Source organism: Medicago sativa, chromosome 1 (genome assembly GCF_051527215.1).
Source record: "Medicago sativa cultivar Bolivia chromosome 1, Bolivia_mono, whole genome shotgun sequence".
Taxonomy (NCBI): Eukaryota; Viridiplantae; Streptophyta; class Magnoliopsida; order Fabales; family Fabaceae; genus Medicago; species Medicago sativa.
This window is the reverse complement of record NC_140749.1, coordinates 39921076-39935109: the sequence shown is the minus strand read 5'-3', so window position 1 is coordinate 39935109 and position 14034 is coordinate 39921076. Positions and strand designations below refer to the sequence as shown.

General features: G+C 33.4%; 1 protein-coding gene and 1 pseudogene across 1 annotated transcript; one reads left to right on the top strand and one right to left on the bottom strand.

The window, feature by feature from the left end:
- The first annotated feature begins 5061 nt into the window (after positions 1-5061).
- Positions 5062-6202, top strand: LOC146954891 (uncharacterized; annotated as a pseudogene).
- A 2351-nt stretch (positions 6203-8553) lies between these two features.
- PAP16 (purple acid phosphatase 16) lies at positions 8554-13827 on the bottom strand. Its single transcript, XM_085718998.1, has 5 exons — positions 13242-13827; positions 10971-11195; positions 9709-9982; positions 9386-9554; positions 8554-9014 (listed from the first exon to the last, which is right to left on the bottom strand). Exons 1-5 carry the CDS (start codon positions 13534-13536, stop codon positions 8805-8807), a joined length of 1173 nt encoding a protein of 390 aa, XP_085575124.1. The 5' UTR covers positions 13537-13827; the 3' UTR covers positions 8554-8804.
- Positions 13828-14034: the final 207 nt, after the last annotated feature.

Genomic DNA, 14034 nt, shown 5'->3' with positions numbered 1-14034 from the left:
ATTTTAGTGGATCTAGTTTTGTCAAAAAAAATATATTATATAGCATATAGGGGTGTTTGCGGTGCGGTTTGGTTCGATTTTGAGGCTAAAAGTCATCTGAACCGTAAGATAAATAAGTATGTGGTTTAGTTTGGTTCGGTTTACTTTTAAAATAAAATCCAAACCAAACCAACGTGGTTTTGATTAGTTCAGTTGGTGCGGTTTTTTTAGACAATAATTTTATTGTTTTCAACGTTCAAATCAAATTAAAAAGCTAAAACACAATATTTTCAGCAATGTTTTAAATTTCATCCAACATTACAATTTTATTTTCATCCAACAATATTCCCAACTACGTAGATCAAATTAAAACGTAGACAAAAACTAATCCTATTTTATAAGAAATACAAAAGACTAAAATTTTAATCATTCTTTATATCATCTTATTAAATTATCTATATCATCTTACACGGTGTTTATCGCAACATTGCATAAATCTTATTAAATTATTTATATCATCTTATAATGTATAATAACTTAATTTCTCAATATTTTTCTCTATAGTTCTTTTCATAATTTTTTAAAGAATTTGTTTTTCAAAAAATAAAATTAGCCACTAATAAAGCCAGGTTTCAATGTTTTAAGAAGACAATAGCATAAAAAAAATAAAATCAAATGACACGATAAATTTGTTTCCTACCATTTGTTGTGGCCGTAACATAGTTTCATCTTGGCATGGTAGTCCCAGTATTTTCAATCATCATCCCTATTGTATTGACTCTATTATTTTAGATGAAATGAAATGAGCTATCTTTCCTTCAAAAAAATCTTGGCATGGTGTTTATCGCGATCATTTTCGTGATTTTTATTCACAGTATTAAAATACGCAAACACGATATCAGACACTACTATTTCCGTAAAAAAAAAACGATATCGGACATTATATATACATTTTTGTGGCGGCCATTTTCACCATAATAACTTGGATTGTATGCATGTCAAATTTAAAACCTATTTTTTTTAACAAGTAAAATCTTAAATCATAATTCTTAACTCTCATAACTAAATAAACCTAGAATACTTTGTAGAAGAAAATACATGCAATAGAAATTTCGAAAAAGAAAATTTAACTTCATTGACTTTCAATTGCAAAATGAAACATGACTAACTGTGATCCACTGATCTAAACTCCAACAACTAAGTTTAATGAAAAGAAAAAACTCCAACAAGCTAAGTAAAGGAAAACCAACTACACCAATTTGTGAAGCATCATCGACGACGTAAGTTGTTAGGGGGTTGTTGCGAAGTAGTGAAGAACCATTCCCTGCCCCCCAATTGTGAATAAGGTTGAGGAAGTTTTACCTCCCACCCCTACATTTATACTTTGACCTAACATTTAACTTAAACTACCTCAATCACCCTTCATAAAATAGAGTCGCTTTCACTTGTTCACCCCTTCTTTCTCAGAAAACGGTTCTCGGAAAAAAAACAGCAAGTGGATTACCGAACCCTTTCATGCCGGAAATTTTTCATGCCAATACAGCCGAAAACAATTCAATTTTGTTTAGATTACTCGAAACCTAAACTCCCTCAGAATCATTGATTAATGGAAGGGATGTATTGTATTTGTTCCCTGAATCATTGATTGAGGTTTTTTTTTGGGGTTGCCATGGTCTTAGTTTCTCAGAAATCGATTTCCAGTTGATTGTTTCCGGAACCCTTTCTTGATGCTTTCCGGTTCAGGATTAACTTCCATATTTTTTTCTCATGCTACGATTTCCGGTTGATAATTTCCCATAGATTTCCATTTGATTGTTTCATGCTGCCTTTTCCTCTTTTTATTTACAAAAACTTTTTTTAATAAAAGAAAGTAGAAACTTTTTTAATAAAAACAATTCTACGATTGAAACCTTTTTATGTTTAATGTGTTTTAGTTTACTATTTTTTTACTTATCAATTCTGTATTCAGTTGTTCGATGCAGAGGGTTGGGTTATCTTTGATATTACTATTTATCAATTCTTTGTCTGTTTTATTCAATTTTTGAGATGGTTGTTTTTTATTCTGGAAAAGAAAAGATGAGAGTTTCGAAAATGTTTTATACAGGATGGAAAATGTGCGGTGAAAAATTAATGCACTGTAATTAAATTTTGCTCTTTCATGAATTTTGTTGGGTGAATGTCATGTGGGGTGAACTCATTTAGGATGGAAAACGTTAGTGAGGGTGAAAAATTAATGTGTATTAAAAAGGGTAAAATTGGAGTTTTAAAATATTTGTCGGAGTGAAAGTACATATATAGGGGTATTAGGGTAAAATTTTCTAAAGTTGATTACCATGTCTATGGGACCCACCAGCTTTCTTCCTATAAATAAGAGTCACTATTTTACTCTCTAATTGCTCCTTTGAAAATATTTTATTGTATCGATGATAATTTTACTTTTCCTATTCTTTATATTGATAGTGACATGTACTTGGGCCCGTTTGTTACAGATTAAAATAAAAGTGATTTTGACATAAAATAATTTAGAGATTATATTTTAGAGATTTTATGAAAAATCAAAATCTATTTTGCGTTTGTTTAACGTAATAAAAATCACTTTTTTTAAACAAATAATCTTGTTTGTTTTGATACAACTATATAAAAGTGACTTTTTGTTACAAAATTAGCTCAATCTTTTAAATAATATTTTCTCTCTCCTCTAAAAAAAATCTATTTTTTGAGAAGCTGCTCTTAACAGCTTCTCATTTGAAGTTGTTTTTAGATTTTTTTTAGATTCTGATTTTTTTTAAAAAGTTGTAACAAACGGATGTAAAACTGTTAAAAGTGATTATTTTTTTAAAATAAGTGATTTTTTTCTTAAAAAAGCTATAAAAAACGGACTCTAAGAAATGCATAGAAACTAGATGTAACAGCTTTCTAACGCAGTTTACTAATATAAACAATATTTATATCAAATTGGGAGTTTTTATGATATATTTCTTGCAAAACAAATTGATAAGTGCTATGAAAAATAACATTAATTCGGCACTTAACGGTGTGCCCTAAATGGTTTGTCGTCCCATGCTTAACATGATGAGTGCGTTGAAAGAACCCTAATACCACCAGGTTTCCAGGGAACCATAGAAAGCCATGTCTCTCTATATCGTAGAAAAGCTCTATCATAACTAATTCTTTGTATAACCACACTTTCATCTTTGAGAACTTTTAAGTGTTTTTACTTGCTTTCTGTAATGAGTCAAAGAGCTGAAAGGGGCAATATGGGAAATAGGAATATGGACCCTTTTAAATAAGAGAAAAGCCAAGGAAATAAGCATGAAATGTGTGATGTAACTTCTTCTTCTTCTCTCTTATTCTCAATTCCTCTCTTATTCCTTGTACTCTTTCTCCAAGTTCTTCTTTCAATTGTTATTTTACTTGCTAATTGGTTGTTATTCCTCCTTAGTTTACACACTGGGAGTTTGATTCATTGTTCACATTAAATGCAATAGCAACAATTGTTTTCATTATAATTTGATCCATTACACTTTCCTAAACTATTATTGTTTTAATATTTATTTTTGTTGTTGTGACACAAATGATTTATTTTATTTTCTTGCAAACAAGTTTATCGTTGAAAAGTTATATGAAGTTATAGCGCCCCAATCCTCGTGGGTTCGGTCTTTTTATACTATTACTTAAGACAGTGTACACTTGCACTAGTAAGACTCTTGAAAATACATAGTATTTTGAGAGCTGCCAATAAACTAGAAAATATCCTACACAATAAATTAACATGCACAATGTAAAAGAGAGAAGAGAGAAGAAGAACACGAGATTTATTTAAGCAACTCACCAGACAAAGAGGAGTCGGGGTATTTTCTATTACGGTCACAAATAGATTTTGGTTGCGTGAAACACTATTTGTTCCTACTTAAAATTTCACTCCCTCGTTTCACGCCTTCACCCACTCACTCATTCTTCATTTTTCAGTTTCTCACTTTACACTCTCAACAAATCGTCTCCTTGTTACTCTCAACATTTCTATTTTTGTTCTTTAACATGTGCCCTTGATTAGGGCACAAGTTAACACCATCCATCCAATATATAAATACAAATAAACCGACTCACTCACTCACTCTCCATAGTTGGTGAGCAACCCTTCACCCACTCACTGGTTAGTTTTTTGTTTTGTAGAATTGTTTTGAGTGTTTATTTTGTTTTCCCTTCTCATGTTTAGTTTATTCTATGTAAAAAAGATGCACTATTAGCCTTGTTTTTCTGAAGTACTTGCGATTTAGATTCATCTATGAATAGCAGTTACTCCTCGGATTAGGTGTTTCCCTGATGATAGATAGGTATCGCATCCGACACGACACCGATACATATGATTACGTCAAATTATGTCATTTTCTCATAGCAACAACCATCATCTAATAGTGGTTTTTAGTTCTAATAGATTTATAAACAGTGTTAATAAGAGAGGTTTTTATACTTTAGGGTAGGTTAGTGTCAACTGCAAAATAAATTATAGGAATGTTTAACAGATTATGAAACGGTAAGCTTAAACCCTAATTATACTTAATTATCGGTTTGATCTTAGGGGAGATTAGTGTCTACGGTAAAAATTAGAGAGGTTGTATATGTCCTTTAAAGAGACATCGGGAGGGGTGAGTGTAATTTTCCCTGAATATTATGTATAAAACACTAAAAACTATAATCCTGCATTTTAGAAGAGACAAATTCTAGGTAGTGAAAATCTAAAATTTGTCACAAACTGGAACCTCTCTACATCTTAAAAAAATTCAATTAGTAACTATTTGAACATCAAGTTAGTGGACAATTTTTGCCTAAAGAAACTAGTAAGAGGGAAGTTAAATCAACAACCATTGTGGTTATGAAACAACAAGGTCTTTGTCAATCGTCACTTAGTGCTGTTTTCTGTGCTAACTGTGTTTCTGTGTATTAATGATGATTTGGTCATATTCTTCATGTATGAAGGATATGTTCTTGCAATTAGGCAACAGGCTGGTCCATCATTTGTACGGTTTGGTTCCCCGACGGCTCCAGTGCAGGCTCCACAAAAATCAGCTTCGGAAAGTAAAGATGGAAAACCCCTTGTATGATGGATGTGTAGATACCTGTTGCACTGGAGTTGGTAAGCAACATAAAGATAAAAAGAGTAAGGATGGCTATGCTCCTGTGTCCAAACCAATGGAGTCACAAGCCTCAAACAGTGTTGGAAGTAAGAGAGTAAGACAACCAGAAAACTATGAAGACGAGGATTATGATATTTCTTCGAAAAAGCCACGGCAAAACAGGTCATTTAACAATGATGAAGTTGAGAAAAAGAACGTGTCTGAAGAAACATTTTTAATAAATACAAGCAAAGATGAACATTCTTATGTTCAAGGAGATAAGGTATATCTTGATTGTCCTGATCCAGATTTCAATAATTTTGAGAAGGAAACAGCAGATGATTGTTTTGCTGTTAACCAATGTTGGGCAATTTATGATACCACTGATGCTATGCCAAGATTTTATGCTATTGTCAAGAAAGTAAACTTCCCTTTCAAGCTGCAGATTACTTGGTTGGAAGCCGACCCAGATGAGGATAGTGACGTTCATTGGTATGCAGGTTTGCCTATTGCTTGTGGTAAATTTAAACTTGGTAAATCTTAGAAAACTACAGCCCGTCGTATGTTCTCTCATCAGATTCGGTGTATAAAAGGAAATGGCAAAGGTTATTATCTAGTGTTTCCCAAGAAGGGAGAAACTTGGGCAATTTTCATAAATTGGAGTTCTAATCCAGAAAATTTTCGGAAGCGTGAATTTGCATATGTGGAAATCCTATCAGATTTTGCTGAAAATGTTGGCATTAAAGTAGCTTACCTATGCAAAGTGAGAGGGTTTATTAGCCTCTTTGAGAAAACTGGGAAGAATGGAGCATACACATTACATATTCTACCTAACGAGCTATACAAATTCTCACATCAAGTTCCTTCGTATATGATGAGCGGTGATGAAAGGGAAGATGTTCCAAAAGGTTGTTTTGAACTTGATACTGCTGCACTGCCAACCGATATATTTGAAGCTGAAAAAAATTCCTCAATCCTTGGAAGATCAAGGGAAAAAGTCTGAATAGTGGCATGTTAGGTTAATGAGGGGTACAAAGTAAGAACATAGATTTGAGAATTGGAAATAGATATGGACATAGAAAGACTAGCATAGGAAAGAAACATGATACTTCTTCCCAATTCCTGTTCTTTTTTAGCTGTTTATGATACTATGTTTTTTCTTTCTCTATGAAGTTCACATTGAAAATTAAACTACTTATGAGTCATAAAGAAGATCAAGCTTACTTTACGGCTTGATTAAAATCAGTTATATTTTTTTCCCTTGCTCTCAAATTTTGTTCACTGCTCAAGTCTTATTTTTCCTTATAAACTAATTATGGATTATATGGAATTGATATTACTGATCATTTGGGAAGAAATTAAGTCTGTCAGAATCTGCAAACGTTCTTCTAGACAGCACTATTCGGTATGCGAGTGGACTAACCTTCAGGTACCCTATACTTTAGAAAATGTATGGCACCTTCAGGTAACCGAGTGAAGTGCGAGTGAAAGTAAATATAGAAAAGGTTTTTGTCAACATGAAAGTGCTACAGGTTGTGTCAAGCATTTTACATCATGAATATATAATCAGAAGCAGAGAAAACATAAGGGTTTTGTTTAAAACTGCTCTTGTAATTTTACAAGCATTTTGCTACATTTTACTATTCTTAACTAAGGACTTTACTACTGTTTCTAAGTTTTAAAATGTCATGAAGACTCAACATACAATGATTGTTCAATTTATTTCCAATACTCTTGTACAATTTATTTTCAGTTCTTTGGAAAAAGTACACTACATGGCATTGTAGGAAAACCTCACATTTTGACGTGATGAACAAGTAATCTGCCAATACCTTACATTAGATTTGACCTGAAGCATGTAGTATATCTGTAGAATTAAAGAGTTTGGTCTGCATATGAATTAAATTTGACCTTTCTTTTATTATGTCATAGCCCCTGGTAATTTGGCCTTTGCTCAATTGTAAACTTTTATGTGTTGGGTCTAATTAAATTTGTATTTAAGCTAATAGTTCAGTTTCTAGCCTTCACAATTCACATGGACGTCATCCTTCTTAATTAGTTGATTTCAATTTTCTCTATTAAATCTTATGGGAATCATCTCAGTTATTGCATGATATAATAACCATTTCATCATTAAACACATCAAGCAATGACTGAATAAATTGTTACAATGATTGGATTCTAGCATTAACCATTCATTCACTTTAATATTATCTTTCCAACATTTATTATTTAATTTGGTGAAAGGGAAATGCTTGTTATAGCGAAAACAAGCTTCCCGAATCCTTCACGACCCACTTGAAAAGCCAATTCCTTATAGCTTGATTTCGAACAGAGAAATTGCTTCTTTCTATTAAAGGATAGACGAGCACACGTACGCGAAAGAAAGCCAAGGAAAGAGCGGCAAAAGCTTTTTATCTTTTATTTAAAGTAGATGCCATGAGGATGCCCAATGGAGAAATAGATGTCAGCTGGTAGCCAAACAAGTTCGAAAGAAAGACGTCCCCACTCCCAGTTAATCCTTTGTTTATGGGTAACTGACATTTATGATACCTGGTATATTCGTGAGAAAATTTCTCGCGAGATATAGCACCCCTCTTTGGTGAAATCATGTGAGTCCAACCATTTTATGTGAATTCCATTCTCAAAATGGTACAAAATCAATATCTAGGCAGTAGATAATATCTGTTAGTTATTACACTGACATCTGATATTTTTCGTAACAGAACATAATATGAATAAAAAAATATTTTTCCTTGGTTGAACCTTTGTCTAATTATCAAGTTATTAGTTTAGATTGGAAATAAAAATCTATTGGCCACTACTGCATTGTTGGTTCTTATGACAATAAAATGCATATCACCCTGCTATCTTGGCCTTGATAACCAAAGGAGAGACAAAAGTTCCAGGCAAACCATTATGAAAACCAAATACTCTCAAAAAGATAATTGTTGTTTAGCCTGTCAAAATTGCTGGAAAACCCCCCAATTATCTTAAGTTAGTTTCTGATGGAACAAACATATCGTAACATAAGTTCCTAGAACTCCCCACAAAACAGAACATGTTGCATTCTAGTGAAACTGTTAATTGCGGTGACATTGCACTTTCTCTCTCCATTTGCATTCTTTGTCCTATTAAGTATAGAAGTTATGACCTATTTCCTCCACTTGACACAGGAGAATCATGTTTTTTATGCATATTTTCTGTGAACTTGTGTGTTCTGTCACCTAGAAAAAGGAAGCCTTGATGATAGAAAACAATAGATTTGCTGGTTAACTTGGAAAATGATTTTCAAGTAATTATCTAAGCAGATTTTGAAAAATTATTTACACATTCATGAACCCTGTTTTTATTCTTCAAAATTTGCTTCTCTCGAGAATTTATACACGGAAACGCTGAATATCATGAAAAGTGTCGGCAAGAAAAAAATGGAACACTCTAATTGGACAATGACTCACAATTTCTGCAAATTGGCATGATTTCCTCCAATTTGGTTTTCACTATTTACAAAAATTTGGCAACATACATTCTTGCTAACAATTTGTGTTCATGAGTTATGGTTCTAAAATATCAATTACAACTTTTTGTTCTTTAGACCATTTAATATTGTCAAATTACGACATTTTAATTAAATATTTTGCCAAATTTTACGCATATGTCATTGATCTTGTTTAGGCATTGGCTAAATTTGCAGCAATTAACATTCAAGTATCAGCTCAAGACAATTTCACTGTGCACATTGCCATCCTCCATCCTTATCCATGATCGTAGAGAAAAGGGCTTGTGAGTGATCTCTAAAATTCGAGCTCCTCTAGGCCAATCACCATAGCCACCATAGCCAGTGTGTCTAGCATAGCATAGCCATAGTTTCTTGTATGGGCAGCACCAATCCAATCCATGGTTGTGTCCAACAAATATTGCCTGCCATTATCAAAAGGAAAACACTTCAACATGATTCCACTATGCAATATCATATTTTAAGAAATACCATCTCAAAAATAAAAATTTATCTAGCTTCTCTAAACTAAACAATCAATACAAAGTACACCAAAATTCTACTGTCCCATCTACAAACAAGTGAATGTTAAGAGTTTCGACTCCGACTTATATTATGCAATACGCTTGTAATGGGTGCCTAGGCATTCAAGTAAATTGATCAACCTATCTTGTTCTCAGTTTCTCATCTTGTCACAAAATAAAAAAATAAAACAGCCACAAAGTTGAATAATAATCAAACAAAAGAGACACCAAACTTTCATTGTACAAATATAGTATGGTGGCTTTGACCTTACCTTGACTGAGGTTCTTTTCACAAGAAGATCCATGATACCCATTTCAGCTTCTTGAGCAGCGACTTTTTCCTTGTTGATTGAACCAACACAAGGCTTTCGTATGCGAAACTTAGGAGCCGCGGCCTTATAGGCCTTACTTGGTATATGCCAGAAAATAATCTCAGGAACTCTGCCATACAAATATGTTGTCTTGTTAGGATTATACTATGATACGTGATAGTACTTAAATAAAAAAACACCTATTAGAAATCAACTACTCATCCAAAATTAATGTAATCTTTCCTTGCTATAGGTTATGTTTATTTAATGGTTTCTCAGTGTACCTAGAGTCAGCATTAATTTCTTCAGCTTTCTTTAGAAACCATTCTGCTTGGCCACTGGATATGACTTCTGGATAGGAACCACCGCCAGAATCTAGGAAGTAGAGGAAAGCAACTGGTGATTGCGGATCATCTGGCGATGAAACTTGAAGGACATAATTTGATACACTGGGCCAAAGTTTTCTTGGACCATAGCTAGAAAACGATGCGTTATACTTGTTGTCATTTTTCATCAGCTCCAGTCTTCCTGTTCCTCTGAAGCTACATTCATCTTCTCCTGAAATTTATCAAATATGCTTTTCGATTAAGATATTTCAAGCACATAATCTTATGAAAGAGAGTGTGAGAGCCTGCAAGCACAAACTATCTAAAACTGAAATAAATGATGATGAGGCCAAAATTTTAATCAGAAAAATGTATTGTAGAAATTCTATCCAAAAAGGAATTATAAAAAAAAGGTGAAATCAAAATGTCACTATATTTGAAAATTGGTGCAGTCACTTTAATAGCAACTAAATGGCTTTTCGTTGAATAAGTTTTCTAACTCTCGACCCTTTGCTTATTTGGTTTGCCACTAACTTCTTAAATCTCCTCCCAATCTCATCTAGCTTAATTATCTCTACAGTAATTGTAATTTTACAATTGACTAGAAATTCAAACACAATAAGACCATTTCAAGCTCTCGGACTTCATCTGATCCGTACATTTGACAACCACTTGCTAGTTGCTACTGAGCCAGTAATAACCTGATACAAAGGGTTTGTTTAACTTTCCTTCGTTTTTTGCTGAGGTCATTTACAAAGGATATTTATCTACCAACATTACTTGCGTCATCTATGCTTACTGTCTGATTGAGATAAAAATGGAGGATGATGAAATGATATAGTTAGCCAAGAAAACATTTTAGGAAGTTTTAAACAAGAAATTCGATAACATTGCAATAAACCTTTACATTAAGGTTAGGTCAAGGTTTTAAATTAAGGTTGCAATTCATGATTTAGAGGAAAATTATGAACAAATGTGATTAATGTGGCTGCAGTTGCAGTCACGGCCGATTAATCAGAGGCAACAAAATCCTCTACATTGTGATCACAATTGCAATTGTGGCTGCAATTAGACGTTGGAAGATTTCCAAACATGGTTTCTACAAAAAGGATGTGTCGTGTTGCATTTGTGCAAACTGGGTTTGGGGTCTTTTATGCTGACTAAATGTAATGATTGAAACAATTATAACCGTGTCTATTACTATGTATTGCCGATTATACCTGAACAAGAAGCACTGGTTTGAGGACAATGAATTGGAGGAATTCCAGGAGCAGAGAACCAGTCCAATGGCCACTGAAATGGAGCATCATCATGGTTTCCGAATACGCTAGCCCAAGGTATGCCCCTATTTCTAGCTGGAGAGGTTGCTTGATCCCAATACAAACTTGCATTTCCAATCATTATATTGTTAGCAGTAATGACATCACCAAGATATATTACAAAATCTGTCATACAGTTAACCTGATTAGTATTTGGCATTCGTGGACATTGAAAATCATACCACTAGAAAAAGAAAAAAAATGATAATACTACCTCTGTTTCATTGATTTTAAGTGTCATTGTATTTCTTCATCTAGTCATTTATCACTCTAGAATACAAATGACAACATTTAGTAACTTTATTGAATATACTACCTTGATTCAATTAAATAGTCTATGTAACTACTTCACTATTACTACTACTTTCAACCACTCCATTTATAAAAGTATTCTGGTCTTGACACATTATTTACATAAAGATCAATCAATATAATCATTAAAATAAAATACCACTATGTCAGTCCAACTCCCAGCCAGTGAGGGAGTTAGGAATATTAGATCAGGTGGTAAGAGTTTAACTCATTAAGCATTGGTTGTATATACTCCCTCTCGAATGAAACATAAGCACAAAGGGTATTTGAAAATTTGATGTATGTGGACTAAAATTTTAACCACTTGCATTGACATTTCAATTACCACTTTTGTTTATATTTCATTTCAGAAGGAGTCGGTACCATCATTGAAAAAGAAAATAAACACGGTGATTGCCGAGAAGAGTAACTTTGTTAAGCATACTTTCTCGGATGATCCCACACGTTTTTATTGTTAAAATAAATTAATTTTTTTTTTCAGGGAAAAATAAATTAATGTTGTTTGAATGTAATAATAGACTTAGCAATGTGCCCAATTAGTCTCTTAAAAAAAAACGTGCTTCCTTATAAAGAAAATATGCCCATTTAATAAGTTTATTAGAGTGTTGGGCTAGAGGGATTAAACGAATATCATGCTAACATTTCCTTTATAATAATAGTAGAGATACGAAATAGAATCCTAGTATGAATGCAGAAACTAGCATGACACGGAGCGAACATTGTTAAACAATGAACGACTTCAATGACTTGTCTCCTAATGAACCTATAAAAAGAATATTTTTCAACTTTTTGTAAAATACACCTTCGAGAGTCACTATTATAAGAAAATATACATTTTAGATTCATTGAATCAATGATGTATGTGATTTTTATTATATACCACATATATCATTTATTAACTGAATCTAAAATATTGATTTTTATTTATAATAGTGATCGGATGTTGTAAATTGATAGAATTTTTAATACATAATTTCTATTTTTTAAATATAGTTAAAAATTATAAATGGAAGATGTGTCCACATTAGGCATGGCAATGGGGCGGGGTGGGGACGGGTTTTACATTCTCCATCCCCATACCCGATTCTCATATACTTACCCGTTACCCTACCCATACCCAACGGAGATGAGAAATTGAAACCCATCCCCGTCCCCGACGGGTTCGGGTATCCCCGCCCCATCCCCGTCCCCGCATTGAATAATTTTTTAAATAAAAAATCGAAGTTTTTTTGCAACCCCTAGAGAAATATTTTAATGCATTATCCAACAATGTGTTCACTTTAACATTTGTTAGACCGATTGATTTAGTTGCTCCTTTAAATATCAATGGTAGTTTTTATAACACGGCAATTATCAAACAAAATAACATGGCATATCAACATTAAGTAGTTTTCTTCATTCGGGACGGGTTTGGGTATGGGTTCGGGGTGGGTACCTATATACCCGTTACCCATCCCATACCCGTGTTTTGAAATCGGGGAAAACCCAAACTCATACCCAAACTCAGTCAAAACGGGGAAAACCTGTCAAATTGAGTTTGGTTCGGGTGGGTAACCACGGGTATGGGTTTTGTTTCCATGCCTAGTCCACATGCAGCCCATTTAATACTAAAAAAGTGAGAGTTTCATGTGAAATTTTGATTATAGAACAACTTTTATTCAGATATTTACTCATTAAAGTTTCTTTCCATAGCGCACTCGGAGGTTAAAAATAAAGATTTGGATATATTTGCTATTTACACTCTATCGACTTTAAAATATATGAATTGACCAAAATAACCCTAGTAGTTTTTGGTGATGAATCAGTGAAGTGATAATCAAAAGTTAAGAAATAAGGGAATAAGAAGTAGCAAGATGTGACCTGGAGTTTCATGGTGGAGCACCGTATTCATGACATTGATGGAGTTTACATCTTGAAGTGGGCCCCAGTCAGTCCACGCGTCCTCCCCAAAATGCAGGTCCGCAAACAACGCAACCTTAAACGGTGCACCTGCTCGCATCATAACCTGCCTCTCCGCACCAGCAGCTTGAGCCAGTTTGAATCGTATGGCTGAAGATGTTTGATGGGATGACGATCCGATGGTGGAGAATATAATGAGACACATTAATGATAGAAGAAACCTCTTCCATAACCATGAGCTTCTACAAGTTTCCATATAGCAGCTGTGAGGATGAATGAAGAGATAGATTCAACAGAAACGTTTGTTAGAAGAACGGTGCGTGCGTTGGTTGCATTACGCAATTAAAGTGACAAAAATGTCCTTATCAATCAACCAATTGTCATGGTAATTACCGTCGTTGAGTTTGGGAATCATTTCAGCTGGCACTATTAAGTTCGAATTCGAATGATTCTAGTATATTCTTTCCGTCTCATTCATTCTTTACAAAACACATTTCTTTCCCTTTATAAAAAAAAAGAACAATAATTAATATCTGATTTAGTCTCTAAATTATCCTCGTCAGACCAATTTCATTGTTGATCCATCAAATTTATATTCATTTGAGTCATCCATTATAAAATTCATCAAATACATACATTATATAAAAAATTGTTGATGGATTGATTTGGATCCGTCCATTTAAAATTATGGATGAATTATTCTGTTTAACAATCGGTTGAAATTTTTGTTTATTTGATAAAAAAAAACATTATG